The 21911-nt window shown below is 32.6% G+C and overlaps 2 protein-coding genes across 11 annotated transcripts in view; one reads left to right on the forward strand and one right to left on the reverse strand.

The window, feature by feature from the left end:
* atp11a (ATPase phospholipid transporting 11A) overlaps positions 1-9178 on the reverse strand; it is a 137018-nt gene extending 127840 nt beyond the window's left edge. For all 9 annotated transcript variants that reach the window (XR_012408021.1, XR_012408019.1, XM_073954285.1 and 6 more), the window contains exon 1: positions 8769-9178. Coding sequence is in view for 7 of the 9 variants with exons in the window: in XM_073954285.1 (XP_073810386.1) it covers positions 8769-8807 (39 nt within the window). In the remaining 2 variants the exon portion in view is untranslated. The remainder of the gene's footprint in view (positions 1-8768) is intronic.
* A 4265-nt stretch (positions 9179-13443) lies between these two features.
* tubgcp3 (tubulin gamma complex component 3) overlaps positions 13444-21911 on the forward strand; it is a 44924-nt gene continuing 36456 nt past the window's right edge. The window contains exons 1-7 of one of the 2 annotated variants that reach the window (XM_005170995.5): positions 13444-13655; positions 15894-16001; positions 16894-16961; positions 17078-17161; positions 17573-17784; positions 18788-18960; positions 20291-20403. In XM_005170995.5, coding sequence (XP_005171052.1) covers positions 13580-13655; positions 15894-16001; positions 16894-16961; positions 17078-17161; positions 17573-17784; positions 18788-18960; positions 20291-20403 — 834 coding nt within the window. In that variant the 5' untranslated portion in view covers positions 13444-13579. Of the gene's footprint in view, positions 13656-15893; positions 16002-16893; positions 16962-17077; positions 17162-17572; positions 17789-18787; positions 18961-20290; positions 20404-21911 lie in introns of both variants that reach the window. The other variant, NM_001004513.1, reaches the window with a different exon arrangement.

Consider the following 21911-nt stretch of genomic DNA (forward strand, 5'->3'; position numbering starts at 1 on the left):
CTTAGCATAGATCATTGAATTGAATTACACAATTAGCATCTGAAAAATGACCAAAGATATTCAATATTTTTCCTACATAAAAATATACCTTGACTCTTCTGTTACATTGTATACTAAGACCAATGAAAAATGAAAAGTTGCACTTGCTAGGCTGATATGGCTAGGAACTACTCTCATTCTGGCGTAATAATCAAGGAACGTTGGCTGCAGCAGGCGTAATCATATTATCTTAGTACACAATTTAACTACAGAAGAGTCAAGCTGTAAATAGGAAAATTATTAGATTAAAATCTATCATTTTTGAGCCAGATGCTAACGGTCTAATCTGATTCAATGATCTATGCTAAGCTTAATGTGCTCCCTCCAGAACCAGCTAAATGGATTCACAATAAGTAACATGAGCCTATTTTTTAAAAAGTGACATTGCTTTATTAGCTGCATGTAAATACTGACGCAGTCTATGAACTTCAGTTGAACTTTGATGAACATGTGAAGCGTGAAGAGAATGATTATCATTACATCACCCATATTGATTCCCAAGAAAAATCATTTATCATTCTAGGATGCTCTTCATGGGTTAGCGCCCATTGAGTCTGTGATGAATGTGAGTCAGCGTGTGTGTGTTTGCACTTGTCTCTAGTAGCAATGTTATGAGTTTAACCCAAGAACCTTAACTTGTTGACATAAAAAAAGAAACTTCTGTAACTATTCCAGGAATAAAGAAAGTCCGATGTGAATGATGGTTTCTTTAATAATACCATCAAACTAATCTTTTTTGGTGCGCTTTATTAAAAAAAAAGGTAACACTTTAGTTTAAGCAACAATTTTTTTTAATTTAATTTAATTTAATTTAATTTAATTTAATTTAATTTAATTTAATTTAATTTAATTTAATTTAATTTAATTTAATTTAATTTAATTTAATTTAATTTTATTTTATTTTATTTTACTTTATTTTATTTTATTTTATTTTAATTTAGTTTCAAGAATTTCAGTATTTTGTAATTATAAAAAAATGTCACAATTATTTTATTTATTTTTTATTTTATTTTAGTTTAGTTTAGTTTCGAGTATTTTAGTATTTTGTAATTATAAAAAAATTCACAATTACTTTATTTATTTTAGTTTAGTTTCAAGTATTTTAGTATTTTGTAATTATAAAAACGGTCACAATTATTTTATTTTATTTTTTTATTGTCGAGAGTTTTATTTTGTGATTATAAGAAACGTCACAATAATTTAATTGAATTGAATTTCATTTAATTTCAGTATTTTGTGATTCCGAAAAAATCTAAACTATTTTATTTTATGTTTTTTTATTTTTTAATATTGTATCTTACCTTATTTTATTTTACTTAATTTTCAAGTATTTCAGTATTTTGTGGTCATAAAAATGTCATAGTTTGATAACACTTAATTATTATTATTTATTTTTTTTTAGTATTAACTAGGAGTTTATTACCTACCTATTATCAAGATATTAGGTGTTTACTAATACTTTAAAAATAACATAATATCTAATACCTAAACTAATGTTTCACGATACTGGAATTTCGATACGATACCTCGATATTCAATACCATTTTTGGATACTGTGGTGAACAAATTCTCCAACATTAAAAGAATGCAAAGGAAGTAAAAGGAGAAAAATAACTAAACCAATGCTTATGCCAGGTACATCAGCAGTCATTATGGCAATACATTTAAACTAAATAAAACTAAATTAGTGCAATCACGTCTTATTTCCTAATTAAAACAAAAGTGTTAAAATCTTAATATTATTATTAATTATTTATCTCCCTGCTGGGGAGAAGAGAGAGTGGGAGAGAGCAAAGCCATTATCGATATTAACCAAAAGCAAGATTGTATCATTTTAAAAATTTCGGTATCAATATTTATCAATTTGTCAACACTAACCAAAACCAAACTTAACTACAGTAATAACTATTCATAAGCAGCAAACTACATTTAAGTTACCCATTTATTATTAGCAAAAGTTATACCCACAGTAAATACCCACATTTAGTTTGTTCTAATTTGTTGCTGCGGCCAAAGGGACAAACGATGTCATGTCTTAATGATGTATGGCTCTATGTGTTTATGTGCTTGGTCAGCTAGTTTTTGGACTCTGTTGGATGATGTGCTTTAAAGTGTTGCATTAGTTTGGCTTTATTGATAAAAAGCAGTGTTACCTGTGCCATTAGACTCCATTAATGCTGATTGTGTACAGTAAAAATGCTTTAAATCAATGCAAAATATGTAACTGGTAATCTTACTGCATATGCTGTGGAACACAAATGTTTTATATGAAGCCATAAAATGAAATATCATGCACACTGTAAAAAAAAATTTGTTGTTTCAACTTAAAAGGTAAGTGTTCATTCTGCTTTAAAATTTTAAGTTTACTTCACTTAAATGTTGGATGTAATGGATGAAGTTCAGAAAAATAAAACGTTGATATATAAGTTATGTCAACACCATCAACCCAGACATGTTAACTTAACATAAAATATTAAGCTGTGATAACTAATTGGCACTATTATTTTTTACAGTGCAGTAATACTCATTTCAAACAATAGTATACCACACATGACTACATTGAATGTTTAATCGACTGTATTCATCTGTATTAAAATCAAATGTTCTTCATGTTAAAGTTAACAGAGTTGTAAATAATGTCCATTTATTTAAGCCCTCATGTATTTTCAGGAGCCACAAGCGTTAATTTTGTTTCACCTTAATATTTTTGTTTGTATGGCTTTTTTTTTTTTTTTTTTTTGACAGTGTTCCATAAAAGTTCTGATAAAATATGGAATAGTGCAATGTGTTAAGAAATAATTTTCCATATAAAACTTTTTTATTTCTGCAGTTTTTTTTGTATTTTGAATTTTGCATTTCTTGTGATTTCACATAAAAGTAACAGACAATACATTTTGTATAGTTTTTTTTTTTTTTTTTTTTTAGTAATTAGAGTTAAAACTTGTGGTTTACTCTTATAATACTAGTGGTTCATTTTAGTATACAAACAGTAAATTGTACTATGGTAATGTATTTTTATTTAATTTAGTTTTTGTTTTATTTACCTTTTTAAATTAAGTTTTATTTAATTCATTTAATTTTATTTATATTTTTTTATTTATTTAATTTGTATGATCTTTTCTATTAATCTTTTTTTATTTACTTATATTTTATTTTAATTACTTTTTTATCTTTTTAAATTGTATTTCATTTTGTTTATGTTTATTTATTTAAATTTATTTTATAACTGTTTTATTTATTTTATTTTTCATCTTTTTTACTTACTTTTAATTAAATTTAATTTATTCATTTATTCATTAATTTTCTTTTGGACTTAGTCCCTTTATTTATCCAGCCCCAACCCATCTGGGAAACATCCACACACACTCATACACCATGGACAATTTAGCCAAGAATATGCTCCACACACTCCACACAGAAATGCCAGCTGACCCAGCCGAGGCTCGAACCAGCGACCTTCTAGCTGTGAGGCGACAGCACTACCTACTGCATCACTTTAATTTAATTTAATTTAATTTAATTTAATTTAATTTAATTTAATTTAATTTAATTTAATTTAATTTAATTTAATTTAATATATTTGCAATTATTTTTGATTAGATTAGATCTAGATTTTGATTTAAGTTCTAACTTGTAGCTTGTTGTATGCTCAAACACAAATAGTCAATTGTACTATGGTAATGAAGTATTTTAAACACAACCACAGACACTGGATCAGTAAAACTGATCAGTTGAAGGCTGCAAATTTTTTACTCCAGTTTGTCTTTCCTCATACTGTTTGTACTATTTGTTAAGTCTAAATTTACTTGAAATGCTTGACTTTCCATGCTTTTACACTGACCAATAGAACTATATTCCTTATCAAGATTTCCAATAAGTCTTTCCTGACAGCGACCACACAGACGATGAGATTAGCACTGTACACAAAGCTCAAATTACCTCACAGCCTCTTGGGAGAGGATATGGTCAGTCGTGCTACTTCCTGTCCGGGGCTGGAAATTATTCAGAAGCCAGTTATGACTGGAAATTGCCTGTTTGTGAGGTAATACAGTACTGAAATCCTGTCATGTCCTGCCATGTTAAAAACGTTGTCAACGTAACATATTACATTTTTGCATTTTATTTTATTTTGTTTATTTATTTATTTTTATTTATTTTATCTTTTTTTTTATTTTATTTTATTTACTTTTATATCTTTTTAAATTGTATTTTTTTATTTAATTTTGTGTTATTTATTTTATTTTATCTTTTTATTTTATTTTATTGAATTTTATCTTTTTTTATTTTATTTTCTTTTTTTTTATTTATTTTTATCTTTTTGAATTTTAATTTTATTTAATTTTATTTATTTTTTAATTTTAATTTTTTTATTTTCGAATTTATTTTTATCTTTCTATTTACTTTTATTTTATTTTATTTGTTATTTACCTTTTTAAATTTTATTTTCTCTTTTTTGTATTTTATTTTATTTTAAATTTAATTTAATTTAATTTAATTTAATTTAATTTAATTTAATTTAATTTAATTTAATTTAATTTAATTTAATTTAATTTAATTTAATTTAATTTTATTTCATTTTATTTTATTTTAGATATTTGCCAAATTAAGCATTATACAACAAAGCCACAATTTTAAACATTTCTTTCTTAATAAATGGCAAAAATAAAGTTTTTTCGTAAAAGTATGTACAAATCATGAGGTAACTAAACAAACTAAAACATTTATCATATAATAATGTGGAGTGTTGCATACTCATACAGCATAATATTCCATAAGAAATGAGACACTACTCAACTTGGCCAGACTCCATTGCCATTGGTTAATTTTAAAAAAGCACCACCCAAAAAAAAATCACACCATTGGTTAATTTTGTTTAAAATCACCACACAGAATCAATGTTTACAAGTTATAGGAAGATCCTATCCACAAATGGTTACTCACAGTTGCATATTAATAGTAAAGTTTTGGAAGTACTAGAAAGAATGAAAAAACTTCCTTTTCATCAAATAAGAAAAAGCATATTTGAATCATTCCGAAGTGCTTGAATCCTAATCTATCTGGACTTCAAAGCAGACACTCAATTTCCATACTACTTTTCCAGCTTGAACGAAAAATGATGAGCTTTGCATAATAAAGCAGGTTTCACATTTCCATTTCATATTTATCTTCCTCTATTGAAAATGCCCATTCAGCAGACAGACTCTGGAAATGAGCGTTACTACAGGTGGAAGCAAATCATTCCCCTGTCACTTCCTTTGTTGTCTGAGCCAGTCAAATCCGAGCAGGGACTTATTTCTCATCTCCTCTGACCCATCTCATTCTCCATCCCTCTCTCATGTCGTCTTCTCTCGCTCCATCTCACCCTCTCGTCTGCCCGCTTCTCTCATTTGCTTTTCTCCTCTCACTCTGCCAACCTGCATTACCACGCATTAGATCAAAGAGCAATGGGGTGAGCTGCGCTTTTCACTGGCAATCTTACACACACACACACATTCATGTGACTAACACACTCCTTCCGATCTCATGACACAGCCCTCACTAAATGATCAGTTCGGGTAGGGAACTGCTTGTTTCTTAACAAAACTGACTTGTATATATCTTTCATAAACTTTTTAACTTTTCCAATGGATGAATTCATTTCTGTTTAGAAAGAGTGACTGGCATTTTATTGCTTTGCATTTCAAATAAAGGGTATTAGTCAAACCACACCCATGCAAATATGATTTTGAAGGCTTAAGGATAGCCAGAGATCAATACAAATATTTATTTTAATAGACACGCTTTTTAAATTGGTCAAATATGATATTTTCTAGCCATGAACACCACTAGTGGGTTTAGCAAATGTATTAAACAATGAAGGGTTAGCCTATAGTTTTTTCCCCAAAATATATTTATTGGATTTCATTTGAACTACAGAACAAAATAAATAAAAAAAATAATACAATAAAATAAAAAGGCTTAAATTGAATAAAATATATATTAAACAAAACTTAAAAAGTTTTTTTTATTATGAAATTATGAAACATCATTTATATGTTTAATTTTACCTTTTTAATCATTTGTTGGATTAACAAATTGTTAAAAAGGTGAAAGTAAATAAATAAATTAAATTAAATTAAATGCATAAATTAAAGTAAGAACAATACATAATTAAAAAATAAATAAATAATAAGAATGTTCAATACATATTTTTGTACTTGCATTTCACAGCCTTCCAGTGTGTGCTAGTATGGCGTCAATCTAGGGCCATATATACATGCAAAATAAAAAGAAAGTTTTGCAAACAAAAAATTAGGTATTGAACAATAAATAAATGAATAAGTAAATAAATAAATAAATGCAAATCTCCAAAAATTGCAAAGTGAAAAATAAACTTAAGAAGTTAAAATGAAATTTGCAAACAAAAAAGAGCTGCAAATAAAAATCAAGCATTGCATAACAACTAAAATATTTTTTAGATATTTTATAATATTGTATAATATTTTGAGAACTTGTCAAATCAGGGCCACAAAGTGAAAACAGCACCGCAAACACACTGTTGATAAAAACGCTAATCCAAATGAGCATTGCCATATAAAGTTTTTTAAAATTAATAATAATTCAAATATTAGTTATTTTTGTTTGCAAAGCTTTCTTTTGATTGACTTCATATGCTGGTTGGTTACACAAATTTGTTAATTGTTGCTGAAATATAAAACATCTGAACAATAAAATAAGACACCAACAAAGGTTTGAAAGCTCAAAAGTGTTGAGAAAAGTAAGAAAGTGTTGAAAGGGGGTCCATATTTGATAAAAAAAAATCTTGTAATTTTCTTTTAACAGCATATGTCAGCTTCTCCAGAGCAAGATTGCTAGTAAAAAAATAAAAAAATTAAATTACAAATAAAAATAAATTATATAAAATTAAAATCTAATAATATATTATTAATATTATTATTAATATTATTATTATTATTACTATAAACTATAATAATATCTAAATTACTCTAGAATAATAAAGAGTTTTTAGTCCCAAAGCTCTCTCACATCAGCTCAGGTCATCCTTATTGTTGAGACATACAGTATGTGTTATGTGGTTTACCGTAAAACCTGAGCAAACACACAAACAGACAAGTGAGAGGTGTTTGTGACATGACACGACCATTATTGCTCACAACATGTTTTTCGCAGTCTCTTCATCTTTTCATCGGGTCTTTTGCAGACTGTCTAGACAGTGCAAGAGATTTTGCTCATCTGTTCGCATGCTAGTTTGATTAGAGATCATAGAATTACAGATTCATACAGCCTTCAGTGATGGAGAACAAAATTTAATAGACCTTTTCACCATTTAAATTGAGAAATGTCTTGCGGTATTTTCTTCTCAGCAGAAAAACTATTTAATGCAAATTACAGAAACATCAACAGCTGCATTTGTTGCATGATATCCTCAAATTACATACAGTACAATGGTTTCAACAGCCAAACCTGGCTTATACGGGCTATTAAATAAAAAATAGCCTTTATGGTCTTTCTTTTACCATTATATGTATGGGACTTTTAAATCTTGATGATGCTGTTTGATGCAGTTGCTAAGCAAATCTTTTTCTCTAACCCTGAACAGCTTGGCCAGTTGGTTTCGCAAATACTCTTGCCTATACTGAGTGCTAAGTGGCTTAAAAGCAGGACTAATCTGAGTCGAAATGACTTACAGTAACCTATCGATTGAACATGTCTATGAAAACAACTGGATTATATAATAAAACAATGTAGAGCAACAATGTTACTTGTTGTGTGCATTATTTTGTATATTTGAACTGAAATTTCATTTTAAAAGAGTATACACTGGGATTTGATATTTTTGAGTGAGTTTTTCTTTTCTTTATATGCTATTAATTCATTTCATGCTAATAATAAAAGAGGTCACACTTAGCATTATATGTGTAATGTAGGAGAACAAAATAAATGGTTGTTATGACCCAATGTTTATAAAACAAATGTTTATTTTTTTTTAAAGTCGTTTAAATTGGATATAAAATAAATAGCAGATTTTATAGTTTTAATTTTATACTCCTAATTTAGTTTTAGTATTTATTATTTTGTAGCCTTGACATTATATTTACTTTATATTTGAATTTAGTTCCAACTTGTAGCTTGATGTAAGCTATATTTTAGTTTCAGTTTGATTGTTTTAAAGACTTTATATTAGATTTCAATTCATTAAGCTTCTTACAACCAAACAAGGTAGATATTTGGCATTTTCTAAAGTATTTCCATTGCTTAATAAACCCTCATGGACATAACTTTCTATAATGTCAACGCAAAGTAAAACTACATTCTTTTCCGTTGACTAACCCTTGAGTCTCCACGCCTGCGCAACGTCTTTTCATTCATTGAGTCCTGTTTACAGTTTTGATATTTCACAAAACAAGCTGCAGAGAATGAGCACATACTACTGTAACATTAGTGACTGAGAATTCAAGTCCGCAGCAGTCATAACTTGGTTACACAAACGCCTGCCATTAGTAACAGTAAAGCCCAGCAGTGTCCATTGCTAGCTCTTTCTCCATCCACAGAGAGCCACAAAAGTGTTGCACCCACCATGTAAACAGACAAACAGACATGTAAACGAAGACACAGCGTGTCAATTATGCAAAAAATTACAAAATTGCGTACTAAAAAACACTGCAGCTCTTCGGAATAGAGCAAACCGGACCAACAAGTTGGCGAGAGTGAAAAGCGTCTGTACTCACGTATCTGGTGATGAGGTTCCGGATGGTGCTGAAATCCATTCTGCTCGAGCCGCTCCAGGTGCGCTGTCTTCGGTTTCTCCTCTAAGCTTGAAGATCGCTGTATAAGACGCTAGCTGATCATCGTACCAAGTCTCTTTTCCATTCTGCGGTCTTCTTCTAGGCTTGACAAGCGACAGTCCTTGCACGACCGGAGAGATTATTATTGCCTCTACTGAGCACCTACAGAGATGAAGAAGGCTACTATGGAAAGTCCAAACGTTGTCATAGTGACGTGCTCCGGCGTGACTTATACTGCGAATGAGGGGAAAACAACAGCACGCGCTCGTTCTCCGGTGTTTCACTTGATTATTTGAAGGGACTGGTCACTTCTTCCTTGTCGAGCGTCCCTTCGGGCTGTTCTGTGGTGTACTGACGTACTCGCTCTCCTTCTCGGTGTAGTAGATGGATAGAGCCCGTCTGCTCGCACCGGAGACGTCATGAGCCCCGTGAGCGCACGCGCACTCTCCGGCTACACCCACCCGACCGCCCGCGGGGAGTTTTGGTTCAGCCTGCCCTCCGGTTACTCTGTTACTCCCCCTTCCAGTTACTGCCAATCAATCTCGACGACAAACCAGTACAGCATGGTGATGACATCAAGAACTTAACAGAGCCGTTCAAGCGTTTCGGCATTTACTGTTTGTGAGTGATGCTGTGATACTAAAGAGGAAGAAAGTTGTTGAAATAAGTAGAACAAGAAGTACCAACAACAATAATAACAACAAAAACAATAATTATTCATATTGTTGATATATTATCATGCTAAAATATTATAATAATCATAATAAATGTATAAATAAAGGGACTAAGCTAAAGGAAAATAAATAATGTAGCTATTATGTATACACCATTATTTCATTTACTGATTTTTCATTTTTATGTAATGTGATTTTTAATGTAGTTATTGTGATAATTTTGCTAAATAATAAATGTATATTCTTAAAAATAAATGCCTTTGTTTGCTTTTTGTTAAATGTTCCTCCTCTTAATATCTTGTTAAGAACACTTTTATCTAAAGAAACTTTTTTCAACTGTTCACAACCCTAGTAGCAAAGAATTCTGGCCCAGATTTGGCATAAAGCTGGCACAGCAGGCATTCATCCGGCACTGGCATACAGCATGTGGCCAAACATGGCCCGGGTTTGGCAGAGGCGGCACCATCTTTAAGGCGGCACACAAGATTTGGGCCAGATGAAAAATGTAGTATTTGGCCCAGATTTTAAAATTTGATAAGTGGGCCATGTGAGTTTGGCCAGTCTTGACCCACATTTAAAATACACTAAAATCAATTTTGAGTAAAGAAAAAAAATTCTACCAATCAGGTCACTTTGAGAAAAAGCGTGCCCATAGTGTGCCTAAAGCGCATCACTCCATGGGTTTATCAATTTCATTGCAATCGTGACACACCAACCTATCTGGCCCAGTTCAGGCCCAGTTATGAGTTATTAACTTGGCTGAGACTTGGCCCAGATATAGTCCGTGTTTGGCCCTTGTCTGGAAGCCAGATTTGGTCCAGTCATGTACCGTAATTCACTGCGGCATGTGGGCCAAGCAAAACCTGATTGTGTGGGCCAGATCTGGGCCAGAGAAATTTTGCTATGTGGGAACCTTTTGTGGAATGAAAAGTTTTCATGGATGTTAAAGGTTCTTTATGGAATCATCAGTGCCACTAAGAAACAGTTGTTTTTTACAGAGTGTATACAGTATTGCTGAATTTCCAGGATTTAGGCAGCACAGTGGCTTATTATGGAGTTTGCATGTTGCATGTTGCATGTGGGTGTGCTTGGTGTGCTCCGGTTTCCACCACAGTACCAAGACATGTGGTACAGGTGAATTGGATGAACTGAGTTGGCTGTATCTGTGTATATCTAGCACTGAGGGTGCCCTCTCTGGGCTGGGTTGCGGCAGGAAGGGTATCTGCTGGTAAAACATGTGCCAGATTAATTGGCGGTTCATCCTGCTGATAAAGCAGGGAATAAACTGAAGGAAAGTGAGTGATTTTCATTAATCTATCTGTCTGTCTCACCACAGGTTTTAGTATGTTAATTTTATATTATTGTTGTTGTTGTTGTTGTTCTGTGGACATGTTTATATATCTGTGTGCCATTCATACAAACTTCATTTCAATTCATACAAAGCTGGTCATTTCAGCTTCTTCAGTTTTTAGAAAGATCTTTATTATAAGTATGCATAGGACAATTTTCAAGGTTTATCACAGTTTGGAAAAGTTTTTTTTTTTTAAACCGGCAAAATTTTCTGCTAAACCATTCCTTAAGGTTTGTATACGATTTTTTATTTACAATTTTTGTTTTGTTTTTAGGACAGCAGTATCTCCAGCAGAAAAGATCTCCAAAAATGCAGTTTTAAATTGTAATGACATCTGTTTTTGAAACTAATGAAGACAGCAGAAGTCAATAATCCGTTTGAATTATTCAGCCTGACATGTTACTGCTATAAAATATTTAAAATGTTTCTCAAAATAAAATATATTGTGTGTTCAAAGGGAAGACATTTAAAAATAATATATTTTAATGCAGTAATCACAATACTGTGCAGTCATGATATTTTTATACAAGGTTATCACACCAGACCCTGCCTAGTTATAAGTAAGCACATAACTTACTCAGAATCTAATCTCTTAAAATGCATAAATGTGTTAAGGAACATCAGTGCCATTAATATAAAACACATACAACAGTGAACTATGTTTTTGTAAACTATGGCAACAGTTGGAAAAACTGAAATACATGCTTCTCTTCTTACTCTAAGTCATATTACCATTTCAAATGTCAAATTTACACATCACTGTATATGTGGAATATTGATTAAAAGAAACTGGATATGATTCAGAGGTACACTTTTGCATGTCTGACAAATAAAATAACATTGGCATAGGGATAATGAGAAGAAAATTAAATATGGGCACAAATGCAAAATGCTAAATTACTGTAGAAAAGCAAACACTAAAAACTAAAACGGCATCACAGTGGCGCAGTGGGTAGTGCAATCCTCTTACAGAAAAAGTCACTGGTTCAATCCTCGGCTGGGTCAGTTGGCATTTCTGTTTAGTTTGCATGTTCTCTCTGTGTTCGCGTGGGTTTCCTTCGGATGCTTCTGTTTTCCCCACAGTTGCGCTAACACATGTGCTAGGTGAATTGGGTAAGCTAAATTGTCCATAGTGTATGTGTGTGAATGAGAGTGTATGGGTGTTTCCCAGTGATGGGTTGCAGCTGGAAGGGCATACGCTGCATAATACATTTGCTGGATAAGTTGGCAGTTTATTACGCTGCTGCAACCCCGGATTAATAATGGATATAAAGAGGAATAAATAAATAAAAAGGGGATTATTAAAGGGGATTAAAAACTAAAACTAAAAAATTCATTTTTAGCAACATGGCATTAGCAACCGCAGACAAATGTGAAGTGAGTATTGTCAAGTACCAATACTAAATTGGTCCTCTGTGCACACACACGAGTGAGAAGTTAGAGCACACACACATACACACTGAGCATATACCCAAAGCAATGGGCAACTTTTGCTTCTAGCAGCCAGGGAGCAATTAGGTGTTATGGCATCTCAGCTGGGTGTCGAAGATGGAGAAATCTTTCCGGGACAAGGAATCAAACCTGCAACCTTTTAATTACAAGTCCAACTTTCTAACCATTAGGTCACAACTGCTGCTAATACGTAATTACACACTATAATTGTAACCTTACAAAAGCAAACACAACTTTTTCAAACGAAACTGCTTTTATTATCATTTTTGATCTGAGAAATGCACCAAAACAACTGAAAAATGTTTGTTTTATTATTATGCCATTTATAAATCTAATCTAATCTATATATATCTATATATATATATCTATATATATATATATATATATATATATATATATATATATATATATATATATATATATATATATATATATATATATATATATATATATGTTTGTGTGTGTGTGTGTGTGTGTGTGTGTGTGTGTGTTGGATATAGACCATTTCAATGTAGTCAAAATAGTTTATCAAACTATTTCAAAACTGTAACAATTCAATCATAACAAGGTTAAAACTGCTGTCATAACATTATTTATCAATAAGTGGCTTTTCTCGGTAATCAAAAGCCATAGAAATTTAATTTAAAATGTGAAACAGGAAGTACGTTGGCACAATTGTTTTTGTTTACATCCCTCAAAATGATCTATATGACATTTTATATAAGGGAAAACCAAATATGAACTTGAATGTCATACATGTAATTAGCATATTGTCATATATGAAATTTCTATATGGGATATTATTGGTGCTGTTTTTGGTTAAAGTGTTATAATAATAATATTTAAGAATGTTTGTTTGTCATTATTTGTTTGGTTGCAAAAATTTAGAAACAGCCCAGTGCACCTTTCAAAGCTGTTTATCTATACCGGTTTTATTAGTAAGAATAACGTTTCTGTTATTAAATAATTGAGATAAAAAACGCTCAAATATATCAGTATAACTAATGCAATTATTATTATTATATTTTATGCTTAGGCAATGTTAGTACGGAGGAACCTGTTTCTCAGCCTCATTTCACAGCCGACCGTTCCTCCGCTGCGCACCGCTGCTGTGTTTTCCGTTGACTGTCCGACTGTGGGCGCTTTTCGGCGGGTTCCGTTAAAATGGCGCTGTTGTTGCCAGGAGCTCAAGCCCATCGAATGGAAAGCGACAGCGGTTAAAAAAAAAACACCGTTAACCGTTTCTGCCCGCACCGGAGGCGACAGATAAGCGCACAATGGCGACGCTTGATCAGAAATCCCCTAACGTGCTTCTGCAGAGCCTGTGCTGTAAGATCACGGGCAAGAGCGAAGGTAAAGACTCAGATCTCATCCCTTTACATCACTGTCATACCGCCGCTTAAACATGATCGTCATGTGCAGGATGTGAGCGAGTATGTGGCTGTTTCGTTGAAAATGTGATACGATCAAATGCGTGATTGAGGGTCAGATCTGCACCGATGAGATGCTGTAATCTTGTGAACATTTGCAGATGCTGAAAAGCGCAGGGCCCCTGCCTCTTTGCGTTAATAGATAGGGGTTAAAAACAATCGCACATTCAGACATACTACTTAGTAATATAATTTCAGAAAATAATTATACACAAATTCATAATGGGCAAATCATATTAGCAGCCAACGACTAACAAAGTACAACAGTGTTCAATCAAGGTCAATCAAGTGTTCAATCAATCAATGAAATGGTGCTAATGTTGTTTTGAAGTCATATTTAAATGCGATTTTAGACCCAATATTCAAAGTAGCGTGGTAAACAACATGGAGACTGTTAAATGCACTCATGAGCGATTGCAAAACTAACTTTACCTCAATAGTAAAGAGACCCTGTGATGATTTGTGTCACCTTATGTCAGCTGTCATTTTCCTATAAGTTAGTGCATTGAGGTAAAGTTGGTTTTATATTCACACATTCGTTCAGTGACAACTTGTGACGCGCTTCCTATATTGTTTATCACGGTTCTTTGAATATTTGGTCCGAAAAAACTCCAAGTATGACTTGAAAACAACATTAACACTGTTTATTTGACTGTGAACAATGTTGTACTTTGATAGTCATTGGCTGCTAGTATAATTTTGCTATTTAGAATTTGCAAATAATACTTTTCTAAAATTATATTATTAAGGAAAATGTCTGAATGTGTGAATATATAAAACCAACTTTACCTCTATAGTTAGTGCGTATGAATGAATCCCAGACCTACAGGACTTGCATCTCAGAGAGTTTGCATAAGATACAAAACAGATCAGAAACCGAAGACAGCAGAGCAATTTCAGAGTTATGGATGTGACATTTACAGTAAAAACTCAAAACATAAATTCACATAGAAACTAAATGTTCATTTTATATTGAAACGTCTGTTTCTATTTTCCAGAACTACTAACCACAGAGTTAGGGGATCAGAAAAATATCAATATGTAAACATATTTCATATTCAAATGAGGAAAATAAACTTGCGTTACTTATGGATGTGACCAAAAAGTTAGCGAGTTTATAGTAAACAACATACTTTGTAGAAATTAAACTGCACAGAAGAAACAAAGTTATTTCATAAGGATAAGAGTTGGCTCTCTATACATCAATTATTTTTATTTTATTTTTATTTTTTAAATTTATGAGGAAAAAGCTTGGTTATGGAATCTGGATATGACGCCTCTCCATTATGGATGTGATAGATGTGAAAATACCACTTATATTACTTTGGTAAATCAATGTAACTTTGAAAACATTGACAGATCATTTTTAAAATATTTTACAGTACTGTAAAATACAAGCCTACACAAAAAAACTAGAAAGAGTTTTGCTAATTTGTTGAAATTTTTTATGGAATTGCTCATCAGCAGATTATCAGTGAACTGTAGAGATGGCAAATGAATGGTCCTTTCTTTCATTTTATAAAGATGAGATAAATGCATTTGAAGTCAGAATTATTAGCCACTCTGAGTTATTAGCCCCCCTGTTTATTTTTTCCCCAATTTCTGTTTAATGAAGAGAAGATTTTTTTCACACATTTCTAAACATAATAGTTTCAATAACTCATTTCTAATAACTGATTTATTTTATCTTTGTCATGATGACAGTAAATAATATTTGACTAGATATTTTTGACTAGATAAGTTTGACCTGAAATGACACAGACTTCTCCCTAAAAATAATAAGACGGTGTACAAGAGGCATCATTGTGGAAACAAATATTTATCAGATTTTCTGAATAATATCAGGGTTGCCTGTAAACGAGACATTATTTATTGAAATGTGCTATTTTTATACATTTTTTAGCATACAAATCTAAATTTTGGATGAAGCCAAGTTAAAAACATTTGATTACCTGTTTTTAACAAATTATTAGTCAATTGTTATTAGAAGGAGCGTTTTGAAAACATATTTTTATCAGTCAATAATTCAGAATATTTCATGACCAGCTAGACTTTTTTTTATTATTTATTTAGTTTAACATTAATGGCATTTGGCATAATAAAATCTGTAAAATCTGCTTCATGTATGTATGTATGTATGTTTGTTTGTTTTTGTTCTCAGCTGACGTAGCCCATCAGTTCCAGTACGCTGTGCGGGTCATTGGAAGTAATTACGCTCCCACAATTGAACGGGACGAGTTTTTGGTGTCTGAGAAAATTAAGAAAGAATGTGAGTGATGTTGAAACCCTATCCTTTTTTTTGTGCACATGTGCTTTTAGAAGGCCTGAAACAAATATTTTGTGTTTTTTTTTTTTGACCTGTTATATTAATCTACAAAAAAAAAAAATAAAAGTAAAATTATATGAGAATTAAGTTTTAAGAATTTTATTTCAGAAACATAATATTAAACTTTGTTTCCGCATGAAAAATAGAAATTAGGGTGAATTGTTAATCTGCTATAGTAGCTGGAATTTCAGCAGATGTAGTCATAGAAATTCATAATATCAGATTTAGGACTTTGGTAAGATGATGAAATCAACATAATTCTGAATGTTCAGTATAACAGAATAAAAAAAATACAACTGATCAGCAAATTTACTGTGAATAATATCGATAATTTGTGATTAACTGATGATTGGTTTTAACCATATTTTTGTCTTGAGTTATCTTTTCCAAGGTTGGATAATTGTTATGTATAATCAAATCCATTTTTAAGTTACTTTTAAATATTGAAAGAATGATCACTGTATGTACCAGATTATACATATTTTTGTGTCAAATTTACAGTTCTACTTTCTTTATAGTAAAATAACACAAAATAATGCTGTCAGCTAGAATTTCAGAATTAAGATTGACAAAAATCATTAATATTGCAGACAACCCGATTCAAAAACCACTGTAATGTATTTACTGTGTGTTTATTGTCTGTTACTTTTCTTTGTTCCTTTACTGACTATGCATAATTATTCCACCATGTTGTCATTAGTAATAATCCAGCCCTGGACCTATCGGCGTAGAGACAATTCTGTCAAAAATGCCCTTTAATAATAGCTGCATTAAAAAGAAAAACTTTATATTTTGGTGTCATCATTTATTGTTGATTATTGCTGAATTCTTGCAGTGTTGAAACAAAGGCGGGAAGCAGATGCAGCCCTTTTCTCTGAGTTGCACAGAAAGCTTCAGACCCAGGTCAGAATCGATCATTATTCTCATTATTTCCCAGCTAGCCGTGGTGCACGGATCAGATATAATGATCGTTAGATTGTTAGATGTTGTATGTTGATTCAGTTGTTTCTGTTCAACAGGGTGTATTGAAACACAGATGGTCCATCTTATACCTCCTGCTCAGCCTCTGTGAGGACCCAAGGAAACCATCCGGCCGGGTTCCTGTATGAAATCCTATTTTACAGACTCAGTGATATGAAATATAACTTTACATGATGTATAACAAAGGCTATAGAATACACAAGACGTGTCGCTCTTATAGTTTTGAATGGCGAAAAGTGTAAAGGTCAATATGACGAATGAAGCCCCGTCTTCTAGTACAGGAGACAATCAGCAATCGATATAGACTGACGATTCTTTGGGGGAAGGGGGGGGGGGGGGTGTATTCATTGATGATTCCTAATTTGAAATTAAATCTTAAGCTTGGCAAGCATTTTTAGAGAATTTGATGTTACCCCATTCAAACAGAATACCTCAGCATACAAGGCATTTCAAAGATGGTCTTCGAGTAAAATGACTTGCCTTAAAGGGATTTTGTGTATAAGCGCAGAAGTAATCTTGTTTTCTGTCTACAGGTGTGTAGTTATGGAGCTCTGCTTGCTCAGGCTTTGCCCCGTGATGTTCACTCCACACCGTTCTACTATGCCCGTCCTCAGAGTCTCCCACTCAGCTACCCAGAGCGCTCCGCCACAGCTCATAACTCCAGCATGGCTACCAGTGGAATCAGCAGTATGGGGGTGTTTTCTATTAATGGGCCTGGACCGACCCCACCATCTTTGCTTACTGGGTCAGTTGCAGACAATAAACCTTTTTCATATTTGCAGCTTTCTCAGCAGTGGAAGTCGTCATTCTTGGGGAAGCTTAAAAAATACACTTCGAAAAAAAAAAAAAAATGGAATGACATAATTTCGATATAATAATTTCGGCATAAAATATATACATATATGTATATATGTATGTATTTTTTTATACAATAAGTAAAATACAGTATAACACAGCAAGTATTTGCATATAGAAATCATTGTGTTGGTACGTAGAATTTTATATGAATGATCTTAAAGCATACTTCTCAAATATTACATATTATAAATGAATATAATTAAGGGAAATCTGAGAGCTCCCTCATCCTCCATAGACGGCAATAATTCCCAACTTATTTTTGTACATAAAATAATTCAGTGGTTCTATAGGTGGTTTAAAAAATGTTGTAAGAAAAGATCTAGCTGAATTTTCTCTCCTGTGAACAGTTGTTGTGTCATTCTTATTCAGCTTCTGTTGAATTGCTTCATATAATCCTTTATAAAGTCTATGACAAAACATAAGGGTTTCTCTCTCTCCTTCCCTCCCCTTTTCATAATTATCTTTTCAATTATACAGCTGTTGTATTTGTCGCACGTTTAATTGAACTGCCGCACACTCATCTATTATTAATGCATTTGTCTAGCACCTGCAGCACTTAAGATATTTTAAATATGGCCATGTCCTCCAAGCTCCTGAATTAATTGATTACCGGATCCATTTCACAGTAAATCTGTCAGAGCAAACAACATCATTAAAGTGTCCAGAGCTCAATGTCATTATTTGTTTAAAGCGTGCCATTATGTGGTAATTAGTGAATTCCCACTGGTTTTGCTAATGGGCAACGAGAATGTGTCTCGAAAATTTATGTGGTGAAAAAGACAAATATTTCTTTCACCGCAGCCTTAGAGTTGGACTTTTTGTTCTAGAATTTAACATACAGCATCATGAGGTAAATTTTTATAAATCTATACCATTTTTTTCTGTTTTAGAGCTGGAACTCAGGCTGTTGGAGAGTCTATGAGAGGGTCTCGTTTAGCCTGGACTCTGCCAGTGTCCAGTTCTCCGTCTGGGGCAGCAGCTGCTCCTCGTCCCCCCAGCGGACCCTCCTCCAGTCCAGCTCCCAAACCACTGCAAAGACCCAGGCGGGACGGAGATGGCAGTGGTTGGTATCTGCAGCAGTAATCTTAGATTTTTGTTAAAAGACATGGCCAGTTGGAAAGTGTCGATTGCTTATACTAAAAAAAATAAAATAAGGATAGTATTTTAAAAACTTAAAGGATACTTCGCCCAAAACTTTTAATTTACTCCTCCTTTACTTACTGCAAATGGTTTAAAACTAGTACTGATTTATTAATTGCAGTAGCAGTTTCACAAATTTGAAACCACAGATGTTGCGATTACACTTTAGTCATGTGACATACAGAGGAAGTATTATGGATTTCTTATTTTTATTGGGATATACACTCACCAGCCACTTTATTAGTTACACCTTATGGCCCGTTTCCATTGAGTGGTACTGTTCTGTTTGGTACTCTTTTATGGCCATTTCCACTGTCAAAAGGCGTACCAAACCGTACCATACCAATTGTTCGGCACCCTTTCGAAAGGGTACCAAACACGAGAAAAGGTACCAAAACGTGGAGCTAGACGTGCAGCTGAACGCTATTGGAATGTGGGAAACTGGTTGCCATTGACTTTGATAGTAGGAAATGTATATTTTAAAAAATTATATTTATAACAAGCTGAAATATGGATTTGTTATTGAATTTATCATTATGTAAATGTGTTTTATGGATGTTGAGCTTGCCATGAAATAGCCTGTCACATTGCTGTTGTGACAGTTATAATAATAATAAAAAAATTATAATATTAAAGCAAATAAATAAATAATAAAAAAAGAATAATTATAATAAAATATTTTTTAACAAAAAGCAATGACAAAAAAGATATTTTGAAGAATGTTGGAGACCAGTAGCCATTGACTTCAGTAGTATTTTCCCTCTAATCAATGGCAACCGTTTTCCAACATTCTTCTCTTCAGAATATCTTCTTTTGTGTTAAACAGTTTGTGTTTGTGTTTCAGTAAATGACAGAAATACATTTTTTTACCATTTCTCTATGAAGATAAATGTAAATAAATATATTTTATATCCTATATAAATGATCATTTAACACCATTGACATCAGCCCAAGTGTTTTATTCAGTATATGCAATAAATGGGTCCGTCTGTGAACAAACCCTCATTTTATTTTACAGAATATTTTCCTTTTTTTTTTTTTTTTTAATTAATCAGAGTAGATTCTTGCATTTCACATTAGACTTGTGTCCTTTCTTGTGCATTCCTTAGACCTGAAGAAGGATTTCTGAGGTGTTTAAGATGCAGAGGGCCACACGGCACCTTTCTCTGTGACAGATATATGAGTCTGACCTTTACAGTACTTCAAACTGTCTTTTTTTCACTACTTTTTTTTCCTCTCTTTTTCTGGGCCAGCTGATATTGGGGAAGCTGCTCTCGTCCGAGACATTCTTTATGTTTTCCAGGGAATCGACGGAAAGTTCATCAAGATGTGCAGCCCGGAAAACTGCTACAAAATTGATTCAAAGGTGATGCATTATAAGCTGTATCTTTCTCTCATTTGGCTTCTTTGAGAACTACCATTAACCTATGGCAGGATTTTATGGCAGGATATTTTTTTATATTAAAAAATATGCATTACTGTTTAAAGTTTCCTTTCAGGGAGATCTATTATTTATTTGTCTATTATTTGAGTATTTTTTGTATGTTTTAAAATATTGAGTTTCAAATAAATGCTGTTTTATAAAAATTGCACATAGTATGTATCACGAATGTATTAAATGTTAAGCATCATGATTAGATATCTGCCGCTGTTTTTAAAATATTGATAATTATTATACATTTTTCTTAAAACCTAAAATCTACATATTAGATTGCTTCATGTGATGCTGAAAGCGTCAAAACTTTGCCAAAACAGGAATAAATTAAATTTCAATGTATATACAAATTCTAAATATTGTTATATGCTTACCGGCCACTTTATTAGGTATAATTGCTAGTTAATCACATGGCAGCTGTTCAATGCATTTAGGTATGTAGACATGGTCAAGACCATCTGCAGCTCAAACTGAGCGTCAGAATGGGCTACAGCAGCAAAAGACCATACCGGGTGCCACTCCTGTCAGCTAAAAACAGAAAAGTGAAGCTAAAATTCTGCAATGGCTCACCAAAATTGGACAGTAGAATATTGGAAAAACATTGCCTGGCCTGATGAGTATCGATTTCTGCTGCGACATTCGGATGATTTGGTCAGAATCTGTCACCAACAACATGAAAGCATAGATCCAGATTGCCTTGTATCAATGGTTCAGGCTGGTGGTGAAGGTGTAAGGGCGTGGGGGATATTTTCTTGGCACACTTTGGACCCATCAGTACCAATTAAGCATTGTGTCAATGCCACAGCCCACCCGAGTATTGTTGCTGACCATGTCTATCCCCTTATGCAGGGGTGATAGCGTTCCGGCACCACGCCGGATTTCCGGCGTACTGTGGCTGCGGGTAGGGTTGTGACGGTGAGGAAATTTCCCCACCGGTTAATCGACATGTGACAACACCGGTAATACCGGTATCACCGTGGGAGTGGGCATTTTTTCATTTCCTCTTTTTTTCTGATTTTAAATAGCTTATAAATGCGTGCGTATAATACTTTCACTTTCAGTTTTGCGGGAGTTGCCAATTCGGTGTCAATTGTTTGAATGGACGGAAAGGAAACTACAAAAAAATCCCTGTTATTAAACAAAACATAACTTTTATTTATATAACGAATAAAACACAACACTGCTACAGGCTGAAAAAACTGTGTAAGTTGGAACCATACAAATAACAACCATAAACGCCTATGTTATATATTAACAGCTTAGTCCTTATGAACAGTCCGTTTATAAAATACATTATTAACGAATTTAGGCTATTGAAGAATAAACCGAATATGAAATATGATCCTTGCATAATAATCACAACTAAACAAGCGAGCACTCATTTTATAATTAAACTATATGAAAAAAATTAAGAATTGAAACATTATGTAAAAAATCAA

This window comes from Danio rerio, chromosome 1 (genome assembly GCF_049306965.1).
Source record: "Danio rerio strain Tuebingen ecotype United States chromosome 1, GRCz12tu, whole genome shotgun sequence".
Lineage (NCBI taxonomy): Eukaryota > Metazoa > Chordata > Actinopteri > Cypriniformes > Danionidae > Danio > Danio rerio.